The sequence below is a fragment of the Oryza sativa genome, chromosome 10, assembly GCF_034140825.1.
Source record: "Oryza sativa Japonica Group chromosome 10, ASM3414082v1".
In the NCBI taxonomy this organism is placed as follows: Eukaryota; Viridiplantae; Streptophyta; class Magnoliopsida; order Poales; family Poaceae; genus Oryza; species Oryza sativa.
Genome location: NC_089044.1, coordinates 12,297,552 through 12,317,550, shown reverse-complemented (window position 1 = coordinate 12,317,550; position 19,999 = coordinate 12,297,552). Strand labels below are relative to the sequence as shown.

The 19,999-nt window shown below is 39.3% G+C and overlaps 1 protein-coding gene across 1 annotated transcript; it reads left to right on the top strand.

The window, feature by feature from the left end:
* Positions 1-1,457: 1,457 nt before the first annotated feature.
* Positions 1,458-16,051, top strand: LOC4348474 (uncharacterized). The gene is made up of 19 exons (XM_015758544.3): positions 1,458-1,685; positions 2,089-2,406; positions 3,385-3,543; positions 6,495-6,664; positions 6,824-6,979; positions 7,082-7,434; positions 7,887-8,173; positions 8,335-8,643; positions 9,899-10,057; positions 10,543-10,712; positions 10,912-11,067; positions 11,172-11,521; positions 11,770-12,065; positions 12,182-12,490; positions 13,282-13,440; positions 14,352-14,521; positions 14,754-14,909; positions 15,002-15,357; positions 15,585-16,051. Exons 1-19 carry the CDS (start codon positions 1,557-1,559, stop codon positions 15,770-15,772), a joined length of 4,350 nt encoding a protein of 1,449 aa, XP_015614030.1. The 5' UTR covers positions 1,458-1,556; the 3' UTR covers positions 15,773-16,051.
* Positions 16,052-19,999: the final 3,948 nt, after the last annotated feature.

Below are 19,999 nucleotides of genomic sequence, written 5' to 3'. Positions count from 1 at the left end.
GGCATGACCTAAGGCATCGAATACGACTGCCAACACACCCACCACAGACTACGGAGCTGGAGCCTACAGGAGCCAAGTCGCCGGGAGATCTAGTCGGACCAACTCGACTACAGTCTCGCCGGTATCATCGAGTTCTGCTATTCCCTTTGTAATCTGTGGTCTCTATCATATAATCCCATACCAACTGGATTAGGGCTATTACCTACCAAGGGGCCTGAACCAGTATAATCCTTGTCTTCTGTTTGCTTGATGTCGTACTACGTAGATCCTCGTACCAACGGACCCCAATACCCTCTATATCCGGTCTACGGGTATTCCCCGTCGACAGGAACATCTTACCTTTTTTTTTTAAGAAGGGTATTTTTTTTACCCAGCCTCTATATCCAACCGATATATGCAGCTTTCTTAAATAAAAAACTTAGCTATCAAATAACCCAATCTAAAATCCGCTCGATCCTATGGAGATTTGAACTCAGGACCTTAGGGAATATATGCAGCCTTCTTAAATCAAAAACTTAGCCCTCAAATGACCCAATCTAAAATCCGCTCGATCCTATGGAGATTTGAACTTAGGACATTGGGGTGCTACTTAGGTCACTACAACCACTAGATTGCATATCCCTTACACTCTTCAAGAACATCTTACCTGTAATAAAAGAATGTTATAATAAAAATTAGACAAGTTATTTTACGAGGAAATCAAATGAGTTGTTTCATACTTGACGAATGAAAAATCCATGATTAGACAAACTTTGAATTTAGCATTGTATACGTATCTTTAGTAATCACACCAGATCACGTTGTCATCCGTGTGAGAGCTAAAGCACAGGTAACTAGGCATTTGAACGGAGATCAGATCTGCGAGCTTGTCGTCAAAAGCGTGCGTCCACACACAGCCAGCGGGTCACCGGTGTGTCTGTGGGAGAAACCGGCGGCCGGAGGTGTGGAATTTCGTTTAATTCAGCGGCAATGCTTCATAATCATCGATCACAAACTAAGTACTAGTAGTTGAGTATGCAGAGTGAGATAGATGCATCTGCCAGTAATGTAGCTAACTCGGAGAGCAACATCTCATATGTGTATATTTGTGTACTGATGTACCATGCATTCACATATATATATATCCTCATCTCAATGATGTTTTTTCTGTACATGATCTTACTTACAAGTCAAGTCAAGACATGCATGCATGGAGAAATTAGATTATATAGATTAAACGCGACGCATGTGCCTACCTAGTAGAGGATTAGTAAACTGTTAAAAGTACATAGCAAGCAGGCCAATTTGGTCTGACACTCTTATCTTCAAAGGACAAAATTAGAATGATCACTCATATTTGATTAATTAAGCCAAGTTGACGATGGAAAATTGTCTAGTGGCGAGCTAAACCTACAATTAATTGGAATGGCAACTCAGCGCCCTCTAGCTAACTGTGGGTGTCAGCTTATCTATATAAGTGCCTCTCCTTCTCTTCTCCTCCAGGCCTACTAGCTAGCTATAGCCACCATACCTCTCTCTTTATCTCGTCTCCAGCTGCGATCGATAGTACACCGACCATGGCCACGCCGAGCAGCTCGTCACCGCCGGTGCCGCCCATCCGGTCGGTGAACCTCGGCGGCTGGCTCGTGACCGAGGGCTGGATCCTGCCGTCCCTCTTCGACGACATTCCAAACAACGACTTCCTCGTACTTCCTCCCCTCTCTTTCTCTAGTGGAGAAAAACGATTTTTCATGGTGTTGGTCTAATATTTTCTCTGACGGTAAAATATGAAAACCGCCAGCAATGTTTTAACGAGGGGTGGGAGGCAACGACCGCCAATGAAAAAATATTTTCATTGGCGGCCGAGTAATACGGGCTGCCTGCGAAGATTTTTTTATTTTCGCTGGCGGTACCTTCTGAGCGCCGCCAGCGAAAATAGGTTTATCTTCACTGGCGGTATGATGAGCTATTTTCGCTGGCAGCGCTCTTTGGAACGGAACATTTTAGAACGGAACGAGTGTTTGTCAATATTTCTTGAGTCCGTGCAATCAACATTTGTAACCTAATTAACTATGAACCTGATATTTGAAACTCTTATGTGTGTTGCAGGATGGAACAAAGCTCCAGTTCAAGTCGGTGGTCCACAACACGTACCTCTGCGCCGAACATGGCGGCGGCGACATCGTCGTCGCCGACCGGACGGCCGCATCGGGATGGGAGACCTTCAAGCTGTGGAGGGTCGACGAGAACACGTTCAACCTCAAGGCGATCGACGACAGCGCCGTGCACTTCGTGGGCGTCGACGGCAATGGCGTGGTCGTCGCGACGGCGGCCACTCCGGGGCCGTCAGAGACGTTCGTGATCGTGCGCAGCGACCGTGACAATAGCAGGATCCGCATCAGGGCGTCAAATGGGAAATTCCTGCAGGTATATAATGGTTATTTGGTAAAAAAAAAGGAAATATTTATGAGATCATGAACGAAAAACCTGCTCCCTATTATTTTTGAGTTTGTCTTAACTCAAACTTCTTAACAAGTTTATAGGATAATATTATATAATATCTACGACCTTAAGTTAGTTCCATTCAATCTATTTTATAGTATATCCGTATGGAATGGAGGTTTAAATGTTTAGATTAAGCTTTGCGAGCAAAATATATAGCATGGATACGAATAAGCTGTTAGGACGGTAGACCAAATAATCCATGGTTTGTGTGTACGAGCTAGCTCAGTCTAAGTTAGAAATATTATTTCCTATATGCGCTACTCCCTCTACGTGACATGCATTTGACTTTTCTTTATATCCAAGCTACAACTTTGACATAACTTTTATGAAAATAAGTTTATAAATGTAACAAATTATGATATCATGGAAATAATTTTCAAGACAAATCTGCACATGTTATTTTTATATTTTAACTTAATATTTAAAATGTTTTATTATTTAAATTTTCATAAATTTAAAAAGTCAAACGCCAAGTATTTTTAACAGAGGCCGGCAGTAACATTTACAAAGATGAAGATTATTGTAGTGTGTCTAAATATGGAAATTCTGATTTATCAGTTATTATTCGATCCATTTTAAGCTACTACTTCATCCGTCCCAAAATATGGCAACTTACTATTGAATTAGAAACAGCTTAATAGCATGAATTTGGACAATCTAAATTCATACTAATTTAATACTCCCTCCATTTCATATTATAAGACTTTCTAGCATTACATATATTCTTGAATATAGATGTTAATAAATCTATATGAATGTGGAGAATGCTAGAAAGTCTTATAATATGAAACGGATGAAGTATAAGTTAGCTATATTTTGAAACATATGGAGTATTTATTTTTGTGAAAGATAGGGTTTTGTCACTAAATAAAAGGTCGAAATTTCTTTCGGAAATGTTAGGCGAAGACCACGGTTTCAGTGACGGCAGACCATGGTGAGGGTACAAGCTGGGGTGATGATGATCCTTCAGTATTTGCCATAAACCGGGGGGAGAAACTTCAAGGAGAGTATCAACTATGCAACGGCTATGGCATGAAGAAGGCCACGGAAGTACTCAGGGTAAGATATGAATCCTTGGTTCAGCTCCACTTGACCACTTGTTAGATGAATTATGGAAAATACTTGAAATTTGATTTATAAAAATATATGAGTTTGCAGATGGGATGTTCCTAACTAGTACGACAAGGCATGTGATGTGCCATGACAATAGAAAAAAACCGAACTGGCCCAATGGAAAAAGCAGCACCATATGTTTCACTTGTTCGGTTTACTAGAAAGACCGTCCATACTACTGACCATTCTCACACAATTTTTTTTTACGGACATTCTCACACAAATTAGTAAATAATAACAGTGCCCTTAATTAATACTTTTTGTACGTTAATTAAAGGGACCACCTATACATTTGTCGACAAATTTTCTACTAAAAATTTGACAGATGTAATTATAGTACAATCGTAGTATAATTACACTGTAACTTGTATGTAATTACACTGTAACTTGCATATAACTACAGTGTAACTTGTATGTAAGTTTCACGTAATTTTGAATCGTTACATCTATTACAAGATTTGTTCTATGGACGAAGAAAAAAATCACATCACACACATATGTGAAATGATTTGTTCCCACGACCTATATTTTACTGAAATAACATGTTACCGAGAGATTCTTGAAAGTTACATACAAGTTACATTATAGTTACAGTGTAATTACATACAAGTTACAGTGTAATTACACTACGATTGTACTGTAATTACATCTGACAAATATCAGGGGGAGAAATTTGATGACAAATATCTAGCAAAATCGTTAATTAAATACACACATCTTAATCCGATTAGCTACAATTCCTAGCAATAAAGTCTTTAAGGGATAAATTAATTTTGGAGTGAATTGCACTTTGGGCCACCTTTTATTGCTGTAGTTTCACTTTAGATCACCCTAGTCAATTTTTTCACTTTGTACTAGCTAAATTTATGCTTATTGCACTTTGGATCATCTCAACTCTCTTCATTAGCCATGTCTACCTATACTCCGGCAAATGTACGACCTGCTCATAGACGGAGAATTTTGCTAGCTGTTATAACCGATGTCTTCAAGGTTATTGATGTGATAAAGAAGTGATTTTAGGTGGTCTAAAATAAAACAAATGTAAACTTAGTTAGTCTAAAATAAAAAGATTAGACCAAACGTAATCCAAAATAAAACTACGACAATAAAATGCGGAAACTCTAATGGGCAATTGATCGCCGTGGCGATCGGGTAGCGATCGCCCCCCCTCCCTCCCTCCACCTGGTTTCCGTTTTTGGCACCGTATTACTTTCCTATTTTAGTAAATTTATGCACCTAAAGTTTATACACCTCAAGTTTACACATTTAAAGTTTAGAGACCAAAAGTTTATAAGTCAAAAGTTTATATATCCGATTCAAATTTGAATTTAAATTCAATTTTTTTTATATATAGTATTTCTATACATCTAAAGTTTATAGACTTAAAATTTATAAGTCAAAAGTTTATATACCGTTTTAAATTTGAATTTGAATTATATCATATTCAAATTTGAATTTGAATTCAAATATTTTCTATATATAGTATTTCTATACATCTAAAATTTATATACCTAAAGTTTATAGATCTAAAGTTTATAAGTCAAAAGTTTACATACCCGATTCAAATTTGAATTTAAATTCAAATTTTTTATATATAGTATTTCTATATATAAATTTTTCTAACTTTTTGTTTTTTTTAAAAAATATTTTGTGGTGTACTGTAGTAGGAAGGGAAAAATGGAAGGAGGAAGGGGGAGAAGAGGGAGGAGCGTATCGCTATAGGGGGTGCTGATCGTTTTTTTTATCGCTTGACCCTCCCTCCAGCGAGTGATCGCGTACTAGGACCACCCAATAAAATGTGGCCAAAAGTGTAATTCACTCTTAATTTTAGTTGTCAATGGAGCACGAAAGAATAGAGAGAGTACTATTTCGTTGAAAATATCATTTATTTGCACTCTGGATGTCACGGAATTCGTAAACATGTAATTGCTACAGTCATAAAAACTTCGTAGAAATGAATGGAAATTTTTAGATTTAGTTGTTGCTGCCAAAAAAAAAAAAAAACTGAGGGGAAAAGACGCCTCTACCCTCGCAACCGATACATCAGACAGACTTGTCTTCGTTAGTTCGTTCCCTTTGCCCGAGGGTGCCACCGAGGCTCGCCGCCGCTCTCCGCTTCCACCGCCGGCGGGAGGGGGAGGGGGGCTCGATCGATCTCGATAGCTCGGCTGGGCCGGCGAATCAGCCTCGGTAGTGGTAGGCGAGGGAGAGGATCCCCGTGGCGGCGTTGCTGGCGTCCTCGGTGGAGGCATCGAGATGGAGGGGCTTCGTCGCCGGCGACCTCGGTGGCAGGTGGCCTCGGCGGCGGCGGGAAGGGGTTCCGTGGCCGGTGACCTCGGTGGTGTGGTGTCATGGGGGACACGACGTTGCCGGTGCCTGGGTGGCGGCTGAGTGGGGGAGGCTTGGCCGGCGACTTCGACTTCGTTGCCGGTACCAAGCATTTTTGACATTTGTGACTTTGGATGGTATATTCGTAATTTCTAAGTAAATCTTCCAAAACAATACTTGGTGAAGAACAGAAACCTGGTGCTGGTTAGTCCAAGCCTTACTTGGTGAACTTTTCAGAAAACAATACTTTGCCCTTCAAATCTATTTTTTTAGGGAATCCAAATCATGTCCAGTTATTTTTCAACAATGCTAGATAGGTGTAATGTGTATTTCTACTCAACCATGTCATTTGTACGCTCAAAATTAGCAAATTTGAACGATTTGCAAGGGAAAAACCATCTGGCCTAGAAAACTTGCTTCGACTTGCTCAGAATTGAAGTTTATTAGACACCCTTAATTTATGTGTGCAGAACGAAACCTATATGAAATCAGATTATTTTCTTCAAACTAGGAAATACTATGACAATATAACTATTATCCTTGCTCTCAATTTGTTCCTTGTTTTGCAGGAACACTGGAGCACATACATACTTGAGAACGACTTCAAGTTTATCTCATCAAATGGATTAAATGCTGTAAGAATCCCTGTTGGATGGTGGATCGCCAGTGACCCAAACCCTCCTGCACCCTTTGTTGGCGGATCTCTAGAAGCATTGGATAATGCATTTCGATGGGCAGAGTAAGAATATTTACTTTTCCATGTCACCACAGTATAGTAGTTTCTTTTTTTTTTTTAGCAAAACCACCGTAATTTCTTCATCATTAAATAAATTCTCTTAGCTTGGATTGAAAAAAGGATGTCATATACGTAATAAGCGATCTTTGTTGTTGTGCACAGGAAGTACAATTTAGGTGTCATTGTGGACTTGCATGCTGCACCTGGATCGCAGAATCCATGGGAACACAGTGGTAGTAGAGATGGTTCACAGACATGGGGCACCACCGATGAAACCATCATCCAAACTGTTCAAGTGATTGATTTCCTTGCATCCAGGTCTGACAAAGATATCAATAAATAATATTTTCCTTATCATTATCTTAAAACCGGAAAAGAAAAACCAAAGGGATCTCATCTTTCGTCTTAATTGGTCTACAGATATGCCAAAAGCCCAAGTCTCCTGGCAGTTGAACTACTAAACGAACCGTTGGCACCAAAAGTATCAGCTGGAATGCTAAAGAAATACTACCAAGATGCGTACAATGCTGTGCGAAAATATACATCAGATGCATATGTGATCATGTCGAATCCAATTAATGCAGACTACTCGAATGAGATTCTCCAGTTTGCCGGTGGCTTCTTTGGTGCTGTGTTTGATGTGCACTACTATAACATGTTCAATGGATCGTTTGACAACACAACAGCGGAGTGGAATATACAGTTTGTGAGAAATGATCGTTCTGCTGAGCTCAGGAGTGTCACAAAGCAGAACGGGCCTCTCACATATGTAGGTAAGTTGTCGCTCTAACATGTCTGCTGGTGTGCTTTACTCCTCCATTGGATCAACAGCGACAATTATATTCAATCAATTGATCAATAATACAATAGCTAAGTGATTCTCCGTTCCAAAATGTGGTGTTTTACTTTTGTCCTAAGTCAAAGTAATCTAACTTTGATCAAGTTTATAGAAAAAGTGCAAAATAATTACAACATTAAGCTAAGACATATTTCATCGTGCATTTGAATGAAACTAAATTGATGATGTCGTTGTAGATGTTGGTGCATTTTTTCTATAAACTTTACCAAAGTTAGAGAAGTTTGATTTAGTACGAAACACCTTAATTACAATATGGAACAGAGTGAGTAGTATTTGTCAAAACTATATAGTTTGTTGACACTCGACACTATCTAAATGTTATTACTCAGTGGTATATTGTCTGGTATGAGCTCTTGATTGCTACAGGGGAATGGGTGGCTGAGTGGAAAGTGAATAATGCATCCGAGGAAGATTACAAGAGGTTTGCGCAAGCACAATTGGATGTGTACAGCCAAGCTACCTTTGGATGGGCCTATTGGAGCTTCAAGCATGTCCAGAACCATTGGAGCTTGGAGTGGATGATCAAGAATGGTTACATCTCACTAAATCAGCCTAAGTTACCCATCCGAGCAGTGAACCTTGGCGGCTGGCTCGTGACGGAGGGCTGGATTAAGCCATCACTCTTTGATGGCATTTCCAACAAAGATCTCCTGGTATATCTATTGACCAAAACTATCTGATACCCTCTTTCTTTCATTTTGTGCTCACCCTACCACGTAATGATAAGTAATCCTAATTGCTGAGATACTATACCACAATTAGCTAGCTATTTTCATGTCCTATATTATATTTCCATTATTGATCTCTTGGTTAGGATGGCACCCAGCTCCAATTCAAATCGGTCACCAACAATATGTACCTTGCCGCTGAGAACGGAGGTGGCAGTGCTATTGTTGCCAACCGGGAGAAAGCGTCTGGTTGGGAGACCTTCAAACTGTGGAGGATCAACGAGACTACATTCAATCTCAGGGTTTTCAACAACCAGTTTGTGAGCATTGGTGGCAATGGGGCAGTTATTGCAACAGCAACCGTGCCGGGGCCGAATGAAACATTTCAGATCATTCGCCTTGACAGCGACAAAAGCAGGATGCGCATAAGGGCACCCAATGGGAAATTCTTGCAGGTAAGGTTAATTTGCAAAACGAAAAATGCCTTGTCAGTGTGCATCTAGTTGTTACCTGCTACTATCATGTATGCATTCTCTCAATATCTGCGGAACATATGTGATTATTTCAATTTACTGATGAATGTCTATTGATTTAACAATCGTCTAGTTTCAAGGAGTGATTTTTTTTTAATTCAAGTTGTTAGTGTAGTGGTTGTATTATGCTCATGCACCTTTGGTAGAGCTCAGGTGCTAGATTTCTATACTATTAACTAGTTTGCGCAGCGGTGGAAATTATTATTATGTTCAAGGACTAGAGCCACCACCTAAGTAATACACACCTTAAATCTAGTGACAGAGCCTACACGCATACAAGATTTTAGGACGCAAACGGTGCAAGGGTGAAAATGTACTTAGTTTGGGAAGTTCTATAGCGACATACTCCCTCTGTCCCATTTTAAGTGCAACCATGATTTTCCGTACCCAACTTTAATCATCCGTCTTATTTGAAAATTTTTTGAAAAAATTTAAAAACATAAGTCACACATAAAGTACTATTCATGTTTTATCATCTAATAACAATAAAAATATTAATCATAAAAAACTATAAATAAGACGGACAATCAAAGTTAGATACAAAAACACATGGTTGCACTTAAAATAGGACGGAGGGAGTATTTCTATGGAAATTCTGCAGCCACCTGTTTTTATGGAAATGCTATTAGCCCCATCTTTTCACTTATGTTTATGCTTTTTAACCAAAATTTAAATTTTCAACCTTAAATTTGGAATTGATTTTGGGTTTTTTTTATCAAAGTTTATTTTTCAGCCTTTGCTTTTAGATCGCTAAGAACGCGTATATAAAAGTTTTATTCACAAATTATTTTTCTTTTGCAAATATGTCGTAGCCACCTTTAATTTCCATATGTAACACCATATCTTAAATTCATCTTTTTTTTAAGGGAGATGTCTAAAATTCAGATAAAACAGTCTTCAGGTTAGATTTGTGAAATCTTCAGGTTAGTCGATCTTAAAAAAACTTTTTTTATCATGGTTATCTGGTTTAACCTAACTTAATTTGTTAGTGTTTTTTATTGTGTGTGTCTGGCAACACAGTGTGGCTATTCGAGAACTGCATTTGGTTTGATAAAGCGGGCAAGTTGTGTAGTAGTTATGCAAATCATTTTTTTTAAGGTTTCTTTCAGTCGCACGTACTTCTATTAGATTAACTGCATCGTCAATTGTAAATATATTTCTCCTTTTGAGATGTTAGGTGAAGGCCATGGGTTCAGTCACTGCAGATCATGGTGCTAGCACAAATTGGGGAAATGATGACCCATCAGTCTTTGTAGTAAATAATATTTATGGCTTGCAAGGGGAATACCAGATTTGCAATGGCTACAGTGCAGGCAATGCCACAGAGGTGCTCAGGGTAAGATGTGACACTGTTGTTTCTATTCTATTTTTGTTGAGACACTGAATGGATAACTGTAGGCATACGATGTTTAGATCACTTGTTTTTTCTATCCTTAAAAACCAAAGTGTTATATTTGTATCACTGTTATTATTGGTTCAACAATTCCTTTTGGTTTTGTTCAATAGTAATCTTCAACAATTAATATATGCTGAGTTCCTTCCAATTTTGTACTAGTTAAAGAAATGGTAGAACCTCACTGAATAGAGTTATTGTCTTTCTTATGAAGAAATCTTTCGAAGAAAGAGAAGCTAGCACTTACATAGTTTATTTATGGTATTCATTACTAATTCTAGTTGTCAAATGGGCAAGCCAAAAAACAGAGCAATATGCATATCCTTTTTTGAAATAAATTACTATTGTAGTGTATAAAAATACTCTTCTTCTTGAGACGAAAATATAGTCATAATTGCAGTTCAATATCTAAAGTTCTTTGTTTGCAGGAGCACTGGAACACATTTATAGTTGAGGATGACTTCAAATTCATCTCATCAAATGGGCTAAATGCAGTGAGGATCCCAGTTGGATGGTGGATCGCCAGCGACCCCAACCCTCCTGCACCTTTTGTTGGTGGATCTCTACAAGCCTTGGATAACGCATTCAAATGGGCAGAGTAAGCATATGCACATGTTTCTATTTAAAAATAATGAGAGAAGAAATACCTTGTGCGATTGAGTTTTATAGAGATGGACATAAATATATATTATTCCTTTACAGACTGAAAAGACTATTACATGCTTAAGCTGTTATTGTGATTATTGTGTTTTATTGCAAATGTCATGATATTGCTATATGCCATTTTGTGTGTGTAGGAAGTACAACATAGGTATCATTGTGGACTTGCATGCAGCACCAGGGTCTCAGAATCGGTTGGATCACAGTGCCTCCAGGGATGGCTCATTGGAGTGGGGCACCTCTGCTGCAAACATCGCACAAACTGTGGGTGTCATAGATTTCCTTGCATCCAGGTCAATAATAAAAAATTGGCAAATCAACTGTACTCAGATTATGCTCAATCCATCTAACAGAACTTCTGAAATGTTCTTAACTTATTTTTTTCCTCTGAATGCAGATATGCCAAAAGTTCAAGCCTCCTAGCAATAGAATTACTCAACGAACCACTGGCACCAGATGTACCTGTGGATACATTAACAAAATACTATCAAGACGCATACAATGCTGTAAGAAAATACACTTTGCAAGCCTATGTAATCCTGTCAACTCGAATGTCAGGGGATCCAACGGAGTTTCTCTCAGTAGCCAGCAGTCTCTTTGGTGCGGTTATCGATGTGCATTACTATAACCTGTATAACAGCATGTTTGATAACTACACTGTGGAGCAGAACATCAATTTTGTAAGGAATAACCGTTCATCAGATATCAACACGGTCACAAAGCAGAACGTTCCTCTAACATTTGTCGGTAGGTACTAATATGTGGCACTGATCCCTTTCAAAGAAAATATGTGGCACTGACATTTTTCTCTTGTTTCTTCCTCTTCTGTTTCACATTACACTCATATGGGAGAAGTGCAAAATTGATCTCATTTGATTAATACAATAAGCAAAATTGACAAAAAAAAATTATATTTGGTCAGATCTATTGAAAATTTGAAAATGCTGGAGTGCTCAACTGATACATTGTTTGGTATGCGCTCTTCTTTGCAACAGGAGAATGGGTGGCCGAGTGGTACGTGGATAATGCATCCAAGGAAGACTACCAAAATTTTGCGCAAGCGCAGCTAGACCTGTATGGGAAAGCTACTTTTGGATGGTCCTATTGGACATTCAAGAACGTCAAGAACCACTGGAGCATGGAGTGGATGATCAAGAATGGGTACATCTCCCTCAATAATCTGCCTCCATCATCACCACCCATCCGGTCGGTGAACCTTGGCGGCTGGCTTGTGACAGAGGGCTGGATTCTACCGTCACTATTTGACGGTATACCCAACAATGACCTCCTGGTATGTCTATACTCAATTTCATGGTACCTTCAGTTAGAACATTAGCCATTTGGATGGTTCCCTGTTGTGTTTTGGCAGTGATCTCATGGTGTTTCAAAAATCATGTAACTTTATAGGACGGTACCACTCTCCATATCAAGTCTGTGATCCAGGACAAGTACCTTGCAGCCGAACAGGGCGGCGGCCAAACCATTGTTGCCAACCGAGTAGTGGCCTCTGATTGGGAGAGCTTCACACTGTGGAGGGTAGACGAGACAACATTCAATCTCAGGGTGTTCAAAAAGCAATTCATGGGCATTGACAGCAATGGAACAGTCATCGCAACAGCGACTACGCCTGGTCTGTCAGAAACATTCCAGATCGTGCGCAGTGACACCGATAAGAATAGGGTGCGCATCAGGGCACCAAATGGGAGCTTCCTTCAGGTAATGTTCACTATGGATATTCTGCTAGCAGGGCTAATTATGGACATTTTATTGGTCTATGTTGGCAAAGTGCGGCCAGGAACCAAACAACCTTGTACACTTATGTGATTTAAACAGGCATGCACCACAGGATAAAAACATCTTTGGATGCAATTGGCAAAAATTAGTAGTATTTTCAAATAAATCTCTAGAAACAAAAGGAGGACTAGAGCTGCTTGAATATGCCTTCTAACATGTTGTGTTTGGTTTAGGGTTAAAATTAATTAGACTATGCTAGCTTCCTCACCCAAAAAAAAAGGTTATGCGAGGTTTTGTATGTACTAACTAAAAATTCCAGTTAGCATGTATCTTTTGTTCCATCCTTTTTCTGGTTAGGTGGATTATAGCCCAAGTTTTCCCTAAAAAAATTGCATTGTGAGTGCATTTAACTTGTCGATTTAAAATATATTATGTGGATTAGCTTAATCCGAGTTCAAGGGCATGTAATGCTTTGACTGACTGAATTAACCCTACTACCCCAAAGGTTCTTGGTGGGTTAGTACCTGGACTAAAATAGAGTTGATTCATAAGCTTGGGTTCTTGAAGAATTACTTGTGTGCTCTTGAACAGAAAGCTTGTATTTGAATAAAATTTATGAATAGAAAGATTTCTAAGATGAAAAATACTTCACTTGGCATTTCTAAATTATGATCATTCTAAATTTACTCACTAATTTTGAATTGAAAGTAGTTTATCTAGCTATCTCCGTCCTTGACTCAAAATGATCAGTCTTCTCTATTTCTTGATGTTAGGCAAAGACTGCCAATTCTGTTACAGCAGATTATGGTGAAAGCACAAACTGGGGCAATGATGATCCCTCAGTGTTTATCGTAGATATGGTAGGTGGTCCACAAGGGGAGTATCAGATTTGTAATGGCTATGGTGCAGAGAAGGCCTCGCAGGTGCTTAGGGTAAGACATCTAGGCCACTTTTCCTCCACTTGTATTTTTAACCTATTATTTGATGGAGAATAGCAGAAAACTCACTGCAATGTGTAAGACAATGCAGAAAAAAATTCTTAGCCTACTATGTACGGTTATAACATTCATGATAGCTATTAAAAAATTAAGATGGTTGTGGTTTCTACTAACTGTATACTGATTCTACAAGTTTGGAACTGTTATACTATAGAATGGTTGTTGGCAGAAAGAAAGCCGATCAGGTTAGGTTCTTTCATAATTTCTATGTTCTAACTATTGGAGTATACGTAGATATAAAGCATAATGGCAGAAACACTTTTTCCCTGAGAACTGCAGGAAGAAGAGGCAAATACACTACAATATTGTGCAATTATTTGTGTTGCCCTTAAAACCTAAGCATTTTACCTTCAGTAGTTAGCATCTTAGAGGGTTCATATTGGCTTCATTAAAAAAAGAACAAAGTTTCCTCCACTAATATTTACATATGTTGCTTCAATGGATTTGATAATTGGCTTGTTAATTTCTGCCATGTTGCTAAACCTTTGTTTTTTGACTTATTTTTTGAGTCGATGCAATATATCCTATATATCCTGTCTTATATTCATTGATAAAACTAGAGGCCAGTGAGTCTCACTGTGCTGAACTGTCCCTCTCTAAATTGTTATTAGTCAACAAATGACAGTGGGACTCTGAAGAAGCATTCCTGAATGATTAGAAGGAAAGCAACAATTGCATTTCTTTGTATACATATTATAATCACAAATCCTTCTCTGATAACTACTAGTACATAATTTTCCCTTTAGAAAAGTTACTAATGTATCTTGTGTAGAAATTGGTAAACATCTTGTCAGGAAGAATCATAGCAATGACTATCACATTTTCTGAAATTGTATGTTTTGCAGGAACATTGGAGCACATACATAGTTGAGAGTGACTTCGAATTCATCTCATCAAGCGGGCTAAATGCAGTGAGAATCCCAGTTGGATGGTGGATCGCCAGTGACCCCAATCCTCCTGCTCCATTTGTTGGAGGATCCCTCCAAGCCTTGGATAACGCATTTAAATGGGCAGAGTAAGTATCTCCATGCAGCCATTTATTTATGAATAAGCACCTCTTACCCTGATGGCCATGTCGGGTGAAGAAATATAACACAGATGGTTTTAGTCTCATCTTATAAAGAGGACATTGGTGCTTACATTGCTAATGTGCATTGAAATGGCAGGCTTGTAAAAAGTTCAAGCAAATTTTCCACCTTTTTACCATTAACTAAACTTTTTGTTGAACTGTTGGCACATGTATATAGGAATTACAATATTGGTGTCATTGTGGACTTGCATGCCGCTCCTGGGTCACAAAACCATTGGGAGCATAGCGCCACAAGGGATGGATCACTAGAATGGGGCACCACTGATACAAGCATCACCCAAACAGTGCAAATCATTGATTTCCTCGCTTCCAGGTCTCTTAACAGAATTCACCATCATCCTTAAACACACCATACAAATCTATGATTTTCTTGTAACGCTATTTTTCACCTTAATTAATCTACAGATATGCCAATAGCCCGAGTCTGCTGGCAATTGAGCTACTCAACGAGCCATGGGGACCGGATGTACCCCTAGAAAAGCTTAAGAAATATTATGAGGATGCATACAACGTCGTGAGGAAATACACCGCGAAGGCCTACGTGATCATGTCAAACCGGCTGGCAGGGGAGTCCAACACTGAGCTTCTTGATTTCGCCAGTAGGTTCCCGGGCGTAGTCATCGACGTGCACTACTACAACCTGTTCAATGACGACACATTCAAAAATTTAAACGTAGAGCAAAACATTGAATTTGTGAAGAACAGCCGCAAGGCTGAGTTCAGCAACATCACGAAGCAAAAGAGCCCTCTCACGTTTGTTGGTAAGTAGTGAGGTGGCTCTAACATCTCTGGTTGATTTCCTCTTCCTATTTTCTTGCTTGAACGGTCTCCCTCTTCTCTGCTGACTGGCATATATTGAAAAGTTGGAAATTGCCTTTCAATCAGAATTTAGACATCAGAAGGTTTTTAATTCTCTAAATGATCGAGAATTTGAAATTGTAGAAGAATATACGGTCAATAGGTCACTGAAGTTATTGTTCCGGTGCAGGAGAATGGGCGGCAGAGTGGAAGGTAAACGGGGCATCCAAAGAGGAGTACCAAAGGTTTGCGCAAGCACAGCTTGATGTATATGGAAGAGCTACCTTCGGATGGGCTTACTGGAACTTCAAGAACGTCAATAACCATTGGAGCTTGGAATGGATGATCAAGAACGGGTATATCTCACTGAAAATATAGAAATAGTGCCATAATTCTGTCTGGTGGGTGAATACACATTACACCTAATGCAAAGGCCAGAAGCCCAGAACTGTAATAATGATTTTCCATTATCTAAAACGAAGTATCAATCGGGTTAACACGAACTAGAATAAGTCTGTAAATCTTGTTTAATTACGGCCAATAAATCAGTTCTGTTAGCCAGGTGGAAGCATGCATCCAGATGCATGCTTGTATTATAAGACTTATATTGTGTATTGTAACATTCACATATTTGAATATGTATGATCTTTGCTTTTATTTGGCCTCTGTCATGTCTTATTTCATGCGATTTACATGCTATCAAAGTGCACATTTCCACTAAAGAATGAGCATTTGAATATAATGTTCAGTTTATACCTGGGGCATATCATGGCACTAAATTTATAACTTCGTAATCAATATCAACAACAGTAGGGGAAGCACCAGTGGTGTGGTGGTGTAGTCGTGGGTGCATGACTCTACCCATAGGGTTTAAATCCTGATGCCTACGAATACTATGTACATGCAGGTGTACTTTTAACATGATTTTAGTGAGATCGGGAATGTGTCATTGGTTTTCGTCTTAGAGCATGTGTTAGAGGATGCATTTGCGGGGGTGAGAGTGTGGTGTCGCGCGTGTAGTGGTGTGTATGCGTGTGCATTTGTTGTGTAATCTTAAAAAAGAATATCAACAACAGTAAGATTGTCATATATTATAGTCTGAGGAAAGGGATTGGTCATTGTCAAACTCTTATAAATTCACTAAATAGGGCATATGCGAGATCCTGCAGGTCCGGAGGATCGTATGGAAGATACGTGGGGTACGCATCAACATTCCAAGGTCTTCGTACATGACTAGATCCTTAGACAAAAAGATGGCACCAATCTTTGCAGCTTCTACATCAGAGGGATATGTTATATTTTGTAGAGGAGGGAACCTGCACTCTAATGTTAAGATATGACATGTTAAAAGACCCGAGTCATAAATATAACCATTCTATTTTAGTGCTAAGTGCTGGCAACTTTTTTAACAAGTTGACAAGCACGATCGCAACATCTTAAACGCCTTGCGGTGATCCTAGAGTCACCAACCACCCTAATCTAGCAAGCACTAAATCAAGATGGGTTTTCATAAACTAAACCGGCTAGCGGAGCCGATTTAGATGAAACTATGGATAACTACCCGTTTCGTGGACAAACGGAAGGTTTTCAGGACAAACCTACAAAGAGGTGTCGCACTCTCGCAGCGGCAGCGGACGATTTACGGTGCAAATCGACAAAGATGGACAAATTAAACTAGAACTAGAAGCAATATTGAAAAAACGATTCGATTGATTGATTGTAGAATATTTTTTACAATTGAACCGGCCTTATCCCCTTATATAGGGGTTGGTCTTACCTTCTACAGGCTCTCCTCCACATCCAACTCAGGATAGAAACCAAAGGAAACTCGAAACATGCCTTCCCAAGCAAGGAAAACTTGAGACCCGACGAAAGAAACTCGGGCTCGGACTCTGCCGGTCAGACTGGCTCTCTCGCTTTAGGGTTTATGCCGGTATCGGCTAAATTGCTTTACTAGATTAGATTAGCTCGGGTATCTATCACCCTGAAAATCAGTCAAGGGTTTGATTGTATAGGTATTATGTTTCTTTTCATACTTAGTGTTGCATTAGTTAAGTTTCATCTACTAAGTCGTGCTTAGAATCATAATCTCTAGCCTGTTTGTTGACTGCCAATAAGGGTTTCATCAGGGTTTTAGCTGATGAGTTATCTGGACGTTGCATTGGCTTACAAGGATTGTATATATAAGTTGGATCTAGCCGATGACAACAGATGTTTCATTGTTTAATCTAATCTTGTGGATTTTATGACATCGGACCTCCAGCCGATATATTCTTTAACCTTCGGATCAGTGCTTGTTCTATTCTATCAAATCATTGTTAGCCAATTTGTTTCTTCTGGATTATACTGTTATATTATATTATCATCAGCCGATTGTCTTTATATTGGTATTTACATCAAGTGTCAGAATATACATTGGACGCATGGCCGATAGCTCAAAACCCTATCGGCACCAACTAGTATCGGCATCGGCTGGATTACTACATTGGCTTATCAGCCGATCGGCTATTTGATCTACTATTTACATATCTTGTTAGTTGCAGGATCAAACTGACTAGCACGCCTGCATCTCATCAAGTTTTGGACCTGCACTAGACCTAAGCAGATCTCCCAAACCAGTGTGTGTTTTTTACATCAACACAATGCAATTTATTTTTTTCCTTTCCTCCACCAAAGTACTCGAGTAGCATACTAAATTAATGTGTGGAGAGAATTGGAGTTTTGATGGATGGACGTAGTTAACGAGGGTCCTTCAATAATTTTACATTAATCCTAAACTTGTCTCGTGGATCTAGGAATCGATTTTATTTAGGACGAAGGGAGTATTATTTAGCAGTTTGGTAACAAACTCCTAAAAAAAATTGTCGCTTGGAGTTGCCAATAGAACACATTCTTAGGTCCGAGAATGCTTTGCATCAGTCGACTGACGGGGAAAAAACAATCAAGAGCTCAACAGCCCACTCATCCTCTACATATATCTATCTTCCTCTGCATTCTTATCCATTCTCTCTATCTTCTTGTGTCGTCTATGAGCAGTGGGGGCGTCTTCGCCATGTGTCTCCGATGAGATCCCACGACTTTTTCTGTAGAGGTGAAAACGAAGCGGATTCGGACGGATAGTGGTCATACCATATCCTAAACCATATTTTTTGAGCGGATTTGGAGCGGGTGCGGATAGTATACGGATGCAGATGAGGAGCGGATTGTTTCGGATGTCGGAAATGGTGCGGAGTCTGTGCGGAATCGGTTCGGAAACGGATTAAATTTATCGGATGTTACGTGTATATGCAATCAATGCATCATTGAGTTAGCAATCCAATGAACAATAATACAATAATCAATAAATGACCCATCGTAATAATTATATGATTAAGTGCTAAACAACATGAACGCATGATATCCATAATATAAAAAATATAGCTACGTGTGTGTGACATGAGACGATAAACGCCTTAGACTAAAAAATCTTTGTTAATTGATGAATGAGGGCACTGGTTGTACAACTTATGTTATATGCAATAGATAGAGTGGTTATATATGTTGATAATTTCGGATTATCTGGGAAACAACTTATCGGATAATTCGACAAAAATGTCGGATAATCCGCATCCGCCGGATTTTAGAGATACCATATCCGCATCCGCATCCGCCTCATACTATCCGCATCCGCAACCGTATCCGCCGGATTTCTAAAAGCTCATACCATATCCTCGTTTTGGACGGATTCGGATCGGATATTATCCAATCCGTTTTCACCCTTATTTTTCTGCAAGCGGTTCTTTTGCCCTTAGATGTTGTGGGCATTACTGCGGCATGCTTTGGTGCAATGAACATGGTGGCGCGGCCGGCCGGAGGGATGGCTTCCGACGAGGTGGCAAAGAAGTTTGGGATGCACAGGTTGTGGGTTTTGTGGGGCCATGCGGAGCGCCGACGTTGTGCTCTAGTGCTCATTGATTAGCTAGAGAAAGATGATGACCTTATGTGGAATTGGAGGTGTCGTTCGCCAGCGAAGATGACACAACGAGGGCCTGATACCAATGACGACGAGGTGAAGAAAGCTTGGGAGCAGCGGCTACCCACATCGATGGAGTAGAAGAATAACGTCTCTACATGAATATGTAGTAGAAACTTGAGAAGCCCATCGAAGAGAAGAAATAAAATTAGGTTTGAACCGATACTTTTTTATGAGTATGTGATGTTTCAGCTAATGTTGCACTTCATGTTTTGATGGTGTTTCATATTTTAGTACATGACTCTTGTAGTTTGGTGATGTTTCAGCTCTTGAAGCTTGATGTTTCATATGTGAGAATAATATGTTTCAATCGTGATTAACATGTGTTTCACCATTTTGATAATCTGAAATATTTTTCATTTAATAATGAATTTTTTTTAAGTTGCGATGAAACAACGGTCAAAAAGATTTTTCAAGTAAAACATCGAACGCCCTCTATTTGTATTCTCCGCAGATTTAGGTCATACGAATAAAATATTCATGCCACAATAAATATATCCGTCACGTGATTGATTGCTGTCCAAGAACCGGAATCATTTCGATGCCTCTACTGTCTCACTCACCTTAACTGCTTTTGGCTTTCCTGTGCTACT